This window comes from Bombyx mori, chromosome 18, assembly GCF_030269925.1.
Source record: "Bombyx mori chromosome 18, ASM3026992v2".
Taxonomy (NCBI): Eukaryota; Metazoa; Arthropoda; class Insecta; order Lepidoptera; family Bombycidae; genus Bombyx; species Bombyx mori.
In genome coordinates, this window is record NC_085124.1 from 13,937,661 (window position 1) to 13,946,846 (window position 9,186).

Consider the following 9,186-nt stretch of genomic DNA (forward strand, 5'->3'; position numbering starts at 1 on the left):
AAGCTAAGACCCATATTGACAATGCTGGTGTTCAAATCTCGCTCCAAGGTACAAATTTTGCTAAGAAAATAAGTACTTCATAGGGATGATTTCCAGAATTCCCGAGTAATAAAAATTATGATTTTCTGAATTTCTGATAATCTTGCTTTAGTAAAGTGTAAACGCTGCACGGGTAGGTACCACCAAACTACCTATTTCGGTAGCAAAGCTGAAATGCGCTTCGGTTTGAAAAGCGGGAGAGTGAGAACGGTGTTCACATCTATTTCTTCAATTGTATTTGCCGCGTTCAAGCAAACATTGGGCGCTGTAGTGAATGTAATTATAACAACGATTTGAGGGAAACGAAAAGCCGCTGAAACCCGTTATATAAGTGAAGAGAGAATTCGGTTAATTGGATTAGTTTAAATCTCATTCACAGAATTCGTTCCGTCGATTTGATTATATTATATATTATATTATTTGTAAATTTTATTTATTGCAAAGTTTAAATAAAAATTATGAGTAAATATTTTTTTCAAGTTAATATATATATGGTTTCTACTTTTTTTAACACGAAACGCATTACTGCTTCACGGCAGAAATAGACGGGGTGGTGGTACCTACCCGTGCGGACTCACAAGAGGTCCTACCACCAGTAATTACGCAAATTATAATTTTGCGGGTTTGATTTCTATTTCTTGAATCTACAGTTATTATACTATTTTTTTGTTTTGTTTTGTATATTTTGAGTAATACTTGTCGTATACCGCTATCTATCCGCTATGGTACAAATTGGTACCAGTAAGCGTTGGTATGATTAGTGTTAATTACAAACAGCCTTCCGGACCCAGATGCCCATTCTCATAGGATTCGCTATACCATGAGACCCACAGACTTACTTACTTTAAACCCACATACAGAGCAAACAAACCGGGTCGTCACACGAATTTGTCCGAAGTAGAACTCATGACCCTCAAACACGACAGTCAGAGGCGCTAGCATCTATCAGTCTACATCTACATTTAAAGGTTTGGGAGAGATTGGACAGCTGATGGCTTATCCATTTATGCCTTAAAAAACTTTACAACTCAACCTTTGTACATGACTTTTAGGAAGCACTCGAATCCGAAATTAATTCCATTTATCATGAAATTCTCAATCAAAAGAAGGTTATTAAATAAAGAAAAATCTAAAAAAAACCGCACCGAACACTTTTTATTGCTGTCCCAAAACTCTCTAATGTTTTAAAAACTTATTATATTTTTCAGAAAATCGAGCAGCCCTTCCTTCAAGCGGCCAAAACAACTCTTGGCGAGAGGTACACGGCAAACGTAGAGAACATTTACAAGCTCACGATCAAATTCATCCTTGAGAATCTAGTGAAAGGATACGAGGACTCGGCCGGGAAAGAAATCGGGAACAACGAGACCACGTAGTCCCGGCCAACAGTGATCTTTGTGTAAAAAACCTTTCGAAACCATCTTGAGTCTTTTGCTCATTTATACTTTTATGAAAATCGTAAAAGAAATAAACCGCATAACGAAGATGCTTAAAGACTCCTATTTGTAATCAGGGGAATTGTTTCATCATCATCATCATTCTTTCCTATTACCCTCTGCTGGGGTGTAGGGCTCGAATCAAATTTTTCCATTTATATCGGTCTTGGGCAGACTGTTCTAGCTCCTCCCACGTCATGCCCAAGACCCCTAGCTCCTGCTCCACCGAGCGACGCCAAGTTGTTCTGGGGCGGCCTCTGGGAAATTGTTTGGTTGAATTTAAAACTCTTGTCAGAATACTGTGTGTTTAATAATATCTGTGTACAGGATCAGTATTATTTTGTTAGGCTGACCATGAAACAAAAATAGTTAAAGTTTTTCGAAAATAGCATCAACGCTATATTTCAATGTCTCGCAACCCTAATGAAACTTCTATCAGAACATTTCATTTTATTTATCAATAATAATTGTGTGCGAGTATTTTTTGCGTATAAACTTCGTCTCTGTTTAATTTGAGGCCTGTATATTTAAAGTTTCGTACCAAAGCTTTCTCTGATAATTTTTATTACGATCCTAAACATATTAAAATCACTGAGGCTAATACGTATTATAACGACTATAGATACAATAGTTCCCACAGACTTGTTGGTTATTGAAATAACAATTAAAAATCCCTATGGAATAATAAAACTGAACTGTTTTTGTTCGGCGCGTAATGTAACGCTATCAAAAGTCAGTTCACGCGTAAGGTCAACGTCCTAGCCATCGCTAGTGACGCAGGAGCCTAGCTTTGCGATTATCACATTACACAATTGGAACTTACTAAGATGAATTAAAGTATTTAATAAGCTTAGCTGAGAATCTTATTAACGACATTCAGTTTATTGTTTTTCCTTTGTATTCTTAATTCTCAACGTTTGGGCCTCGAGTATAATTTGTACACTCTATAATGTAATGGTCAAGCAATGTAATTTAAACAAATTTTGTATTACATAAACACGCTTAATATTATAATTTAGATTTAAATGATGAAGAAAATGTTCGATTTTATAAGGTTAGCGTTTATTTTTAATTGAGTTTCATAGTTAGTAATCATTCATGTATAAATCGGTGAAAGTGAATCTATGATCACGTGATTGTGGAAAGGACTTTTTTTTTTCGATAATTTTTTAATAGAAAATTTAAAGGCATAAGAAAGAAAGGCAAAAGAATAAGAAGCACAATCAAGATGGTCACGTTTTGAATGAACGATATAATAAATGAACTTTAAACAATTTTTTTATTGCTTAGAGGGATGGGTGACTTCGTGGCTCATTTGATGCTCAGTGATTACCGGAACTCATAGACATCAGCAACAAAATTAACGCCACCCGCTTTGAGACATGAGTTCTTTTTTTTTTTTTTTTTTTTTTTATGATTGAGGGATTACTGGTGGCCCGGAGGCCTTTCCAGTTTCACCAGGACAGGTGGGCGAGCAAAGGCTCAGCCAGGAGGGGTGGGATTTGCTAACAGCTACCCGAGCGCCTCCGAAGGAGACCTAACAACTCAAGAGTAGCTGCATCGCGAATGAATCTACTACCGGATCGGAATCGCGACCCGCTGAGAAGATCCGGCGAGAAACTCAGCGAGCTGATTCATGGGTTAGGTTGCACGGCGAACTCTTTGTCGAGTTCGACGAGTACGGTTACCGAGGTCCCTAAGCCTGCTCCTAGAGCTGAAGGCGTCTAGTGCAAAGGTTATTGGATCTGATGGATCCGTAAGGACGTGTCTAGGGCGTCGACGGTGACTGGCTCCTGCATGATCAGGATTCGGGGAGTAGTCAGCGGCGGCTACGATAAGGCGATTATCATGACGCATAGCCTTATCGAAGTACCGTTCCGACGCTGACTTCATGTATTTCTGTATAGATTCGAGGCCCAGGTCGTCGTGTAGGTCAACGTTCCTCACGAACCACGGAGCTCCGACGGCTAACCTGCAAAAGCGGGATTGTAGAGATTGAAGGGTGTCTATGTGTGTACGGGCCGCGTGAGCGAACACCACACTCGCGTAAGTCATGACAGGCCTTATGCAAGTTTTGTAAAGTGTCACCTTGTTCCGAAGGGACATTTTACTCCGCTTACAGATCATGGGGTAGAGTCTACCGAGAATAAACGCGGCACGGTCACGGACTGATTTTATATGCGGGCGGAATGTCATCGATGCATCCAGGGTAACGCCCAGGTACTTGACCTTCCTGGCCCAGGGTATGGATTGACTAAAGAGAGTAATCGGGGGTGTGAGATTCCTCCTCCTAATACGGGAGGAAATCCGTGTGGAGCTTCCCCTCTGAAATAGCACCGCAGTACTTTTCGCTGGGTTGATGTCTATGCGCCATTTTCGGAACCACTGTCCTAGGGCTAGGGCTGCGCTCTGAAGCTTCTTCGCGATTAGGGATTTGTTTCTACTGGAATAGTAAACAGTCGTGTCGTCGGCGAATAAAGCTAAATGGGTCGGCGGCGACCGGGGAATATCGTTAACGAATAAGCTAAATAGGAGGGGTGAGAGGACAGAGCCTTGCGGGACTCCAGCTGTGAGAGGTCGTGGGGAGGAGCGGGTTCCCTCGACTCGATATCGAAAAGAGCGGTTCGACAAGAAGTCCCGTATGATGAGCACGAGACTATCCGGCACACCCATGTTGAATAGTTTGAAAATCAAACCGTTGTGCCAGACTTTGTCGAACGCTTTTGCGACGTCGAAGAAGAGAGCTCCCGTGTATAACGGTTTTGGTCGATTAAGCCCCACAAGAATGTGCTCCGTGAGGCGGTGCACCTGTTGAACGCATGAGTGATTTGTACGGAATCCGAATTGTTCATCGATGAGAATGCTCTTGGATGAGACGAAGTCTCTGAGGCGTTTGTAGAGCAGACGCTCATACAGTTTGCCTAGAGACATGAGGAGGCTGATCGGGCGGTAGCTCGTCGGATGATTTTTTGGTTTACCAGGTTTATGTATGCCGATAACGTCCGCTTCTTTCCACACCGCGGGAAAGATACAGTTCGCCATAGCGGCATTGAAAATAGATGCCAACATCACGATGAGTTGGACGGGTAGAAGTTTAATAACGCGGTTGGATATACCGTCGGAACCGGGAGCCTTGCGAGGACGTAGGTCTTTGATCAAGTCTTTAACTTCCATCGGGGTGACGGGTGGTAACGCATCCGAGGGTGGCAAGGAGGCTCTGCGTTCTACCTCACTGTCTACTAATTCTACATGAACAGGGTCCACGGATTGAGTGCTGGGCGTACACTGGGTTTGCAATGTATCGGCCAGCAGCTCTGCTTTTTCGTCATCATCGAACGCCGAGAGTCGGCCTGAGGGGCCTACGAGGGGGGGCATAGTTACTACCGTATCCGATTTGAGAGTACGAGCTAAGCGGTAGTAAGACCTTTGGGAGGGCGCGAGTCCTTCTAAGAAATCAGACCATCTGGCATCTCGGACTTCGGCGATGCGAGACTTTACGTCGCGTTGTAGGGCACGCATTCGAATACGATTTTCCGCGGTAGGATACCTGTCGTAGGCGCGTATTGAGGCGTTCTTAGCTCTTAGGAGCTCCCTAATATCGTCAGACAATTTGAAGCGGTGAAGGAAGTCCTCCGCTACAACTTGTTTCGATGACCTATCTAATGTCGAGGTGATGTGTGACGTTAAGATGTCTATGGCTTCAGCGGTATCCTGAGGAGACGGGGTAGAGTCCAGGCTAAACGGGAGCGATGGTGGATCAGATTCAGCCAGGCTGACGCCCAGCGTGTGCCAATCCACCACAGTCCTCGTGACGGGAACGGAATCGGGAGCGCGACCGAGCTTCATAACGACGGGACGGTGGTCTGAATCTAACTCTGAAACTACTTCGATCGAGTGTAAGCGCAGAGTTACGTTTTTTAATAACGCTATGTCGAGTATATCCGGGCGATGCGCGATATTTAGCGGGTAGTGAGTCGGGGTTAGCGGAGCGACGATATCGAAGGCGAGATCATCAACTAACGCGTCAAGCCGCCTGCCATTCGGGGTTGTGGTGTGTGAGTTCCACCTGATGTGTTTACAATTTAGGTCGCCCGCCAGAATGACAGAGCTTCCCATGCCGAGCAGCGCCTCGATATCACTGCTTAGAACGATCTTATCCGGTGGAAGATAAACGGACGCGATAACGATCGGCGCGTGTCCCGTCAGTGAGATACGGCACACTGATGCTTCGATATTAGCGAGCGCGGGAGGATCGAGCGGGACGCAATGCAGGGCTCTTCTATAGTAAATGACGGTGCCACCACCACGAGCAGAGAGCCTGTCGTTCCTGACCATGTTATAGTTCGCGATTTTAGGGTCACGGCGCGCGGGCTTAAGTAGGGTCTCCTGCACTAAAAATATATCAATTTGATGGTCACGCAAAAAGTCAGAAACCTGATCACGTTGATTTGCGAGACCGTAAGCGTTAAAAAATCCTATCGTTACGGATAGGGGCTTTATTCTACTTATATACGCCATTGATTACCGGCGGAGTGAGGGGAGGACGTACGTATTTAATGACGCGTATACGTCGGCGTATTCTTGCACAACGGCGATAAAGTGTTGTGCAGTGGAGGCAGCGCGAATGGCGTCGCCCAAAGCGTTAACGCGCTCAAAGTTGATCGACTGAAAGAAGTCGATCGCTAAAGCGAGATTGTCGGACGCGGTCGGAGGGCAAGTCGCGGGAGAGGGACGAGTCGCGGGGGCGGGACGAATCGCGGAGGAGGGAGTTGTAGCCGTGTTCGTGTACGGCAGCGGTTTCGCCCAGGCCGAGACACTGGGCACCGGCGCCGGAACGAACGCTGGCTTAGCCTGCGACACAGAGGGTGCCGAGGCTTTGATGTCTGGGCCGGAAGCTCGGAGGCGGTTTTGGCGGGCGACGCGGCGATTTATTTTAGGGGCTCGGGGGCATCCGCGGTAATTTGCGGGGTGACCCTGTGTTCGACACAGGACGCAGCTAGGCGGTTCCGTCGCGGTTTTTTGATCGCGAGTGCATAGGGCCGTGGCGTGATCGCCTAAACACTTGACGCATCGGGGGCGCGCGTGACAGTTACGGGAAGAATGCCCGTATAATTGGCAGTTATGGCACTGGCTAGGTGTGCCTTTCTTGTGTGGGGTTTCGACGGCGATTCCGGAAAGGCTACAGACCGTTCGGATGTTGAATATTTGCTTACCCTCGGGGGTAGGCTGGAGGGCGACGAGAACCATATTATATGGCTCCCTTCCGCGGCCTGTGTGCATGCGGTGTACGGAGTTAACCGGTAGGCCTTGTTCGAGAAGGTCGGCCTTGACGAGCTCGGCATCCAACTCTTTAGGGATGCCACGTATAACGGCACGGAGTTCGCGCTCCTCCTGGAGCGTATATGTGTGGAAACTTATACGCTCCTTACGGAGGTAAGAAGAGAGGGCCCTATGGTCGTCGGGTGTTCGAACCTTAATTTGAATGCCGTTCGCGAGGTTACGGGCATTCGTGAAATTGATATTTTTGGCCTTAAGGGCCAGGGAAACTCGTTTCCAAGCTGCCTTCTCTTGAAGGATTACCGGGGGAGGGGTCTGAGTTTTATTTTGTGCCACCGGACGCGGCGACGGAGTGGCACGGGCTGGAGGCGCAACGGGAGTCTGAGGGCGGGGGCGCGACGCGTTCGCGGCTTTGCTAATTTTAGCGGCCGCGGAAGCTCGAGACTCCGCGGCACGCTTCTTACCCTTTTGCACCAGGGTGAATCCATCCGTCGATGAGGCGGGGGCGAGGTCGACCTCCATCTCCGAGTCAGAGTCGGAGGACGAGGAGGCGGGCGCAGGTGACCTACGAGTAGGTGTTTTGGAGGGCGCGACGGAGGCCGCGGATGATCGCGCTGCTGGAACGGTGACTACGGCGGACGACGCAGCAGTTTTACTCGCCAGTATAGGCGACGCGGGAACGGCAGGCACGACGGAGGCTGCGGTGCTCGATGCAGAAGCTTTGCACGAAGGTACAGGCGACGCAGGAGCAGCGAGCTCGGCGGAGTCCACGAGAGGGCTCGCTGTGTGATCGGCCTTGAAGGCCTGAAACTCGGAAGTGAGCTTTGGGTAGCGAAGCCGGAGAAATTCTGCAAATACAGCGTCCATGATGTCTACGTGCCCAGGTGGGGCTACCCTGGGTCTTAGAAAACACTCGCCTTGCGGCGAGGCCCCAACTTCTCGGACCTGAGCGGTTCTATTGAACACAGGTGGCGATGCGGCACGATTACTACAGGACAAAGAAAAAACACAACAAAACGGAATTAACAAAAAGAAACAAAACAATTAAACACTTCCAGGAAGACAGTTTGTCGGCAGATGTACCACGACACAGAAATAACAAAAGGAAACAAAACAAATAAAAACTTCCAGGAAAAACACTTGGTCGGCAGATGTACCACGAACACAGGCCGCGTGAACAATGGCCGGGCTAACAAAAGCCGGGCGAACAAAGGCCGGGCGATCGAGTGGTCGATGAGCACGTCCGCGCGTGACGGGTGCCTCTATCGGAATGACATGAGTTCTAAGGTCTCAGCTTTTACTTTTACATCGGCTGACTAGCCTTTCAAACCGAAACGCATTACGACTACATAATGACATCCTTGCGGGCTCACAAGACGTCCTACCACCACTTTATCAAACTCATCTGTTAATGATTTATTTAATTAGATGTAATCGTAACAAGTTTGACAGTTATTGAAATCAACACTTTTATAGTTTATGATGTAATTAATAGTGGCGTTTGTGACGTTGCTCATAGTTATTGAAAAAAAAAATTTTAATTGTTAGGACATAATTGACAGTGGCGTTTGTGACATTCACTGCGATGCAACGTAGTTTTCTTAGTCAAAACTTTGGTTCACCATTTTTATCTTTCCCTTTAGTGACCACTACACCTGATCATGGAATAATATTCAATCGATTCACTTACATTTCAATTTGGTTATCATTTAATTCTAGTAATAATATTAAAGGTATATTAGGTTCAAATACAAGAAAAAAAAGTACATATTTTTTTTGTCTAATTTTGTTGTTCTCTTTATTAATCTAGTCTTTTAATTAGATTCTAAAAACTTAGATTTTAAATGAAACTATAAAAATATATAATTAAATTACAGAAGAACTTGCGTTTCTTTCATTTGAAGGTTTGTTGTTATGGTATACTCGTGTCTGGCGATGCTACTGTTGAAGTGAAGCAGACGGATACCAATTTTTCTATGGAAGTAGGTACGTACTTGGCATGTCTTCACGGATGAGTCACACCCCCGAATCCTGATCACGCAGGAGCCGGTCACCGTCGTCGCCCTAGACACGTCCTTACGGATCCATCAGATCCAATAACCCTTACATTAGACACCTTTAGCTCTAACACTAGGAGTAGAGACCCCGGTAACCGTACTCGTCGAACTCGGCAAAGAGTTTGACGTGCAACCTAACCTAAACATCAACCCGTTGAGTTTCTCGCCGGATCTTCTCAACGTATCCGGTAGTAGATTCACTCGCGAAGCAGCTACTGTTGAGTTGTTAGGTCTCCCTTGGAAGCGCTCGGATAGCTGTTAGCAAGTCCCGCACTTTCTGGCTGAGCCCTTGTTCGCCCATCTGTCCTTGTGACACTGGAATGGCCTTCGGGCCACCAATAATCAATCAATCCCAAAGATTTTCCCAAAGACTATAT

At 46.3% G+C, this 9,186-nt stretch overlaps 1 protein-coding gene across 3 annotated transcripts in view; it reads left to right on the forward strand.

Annotated features, from left to right (window-relative positions):
* Nucleotides 1-8,634, forward strand: part of LOC101746192 (neuroglobin) — a 30,048-nt gene extending 21,414 nt beyond the window's left edge. For all 3 annotated transcript variants that reach the window (XM_062673768.1, XM_021348410.3, XM_012690926.4), the window contains exon 4: nucleotides 1,248-8,634. In XM_062673768.1, coding sequence (XP_062529752.1) covers nucleotides 1,248-1,415 — 168 coding nt within the window. In that variant the 3' untranslated portion in view covers nucleotides 1,416-8,634. The remainder of the gene's footprint in view (nucleotides 1-1,247) is intronic.
* The last annotated feature ends 552 nt before the right edge of the window (nucleotides 8,635-9,186 follow it).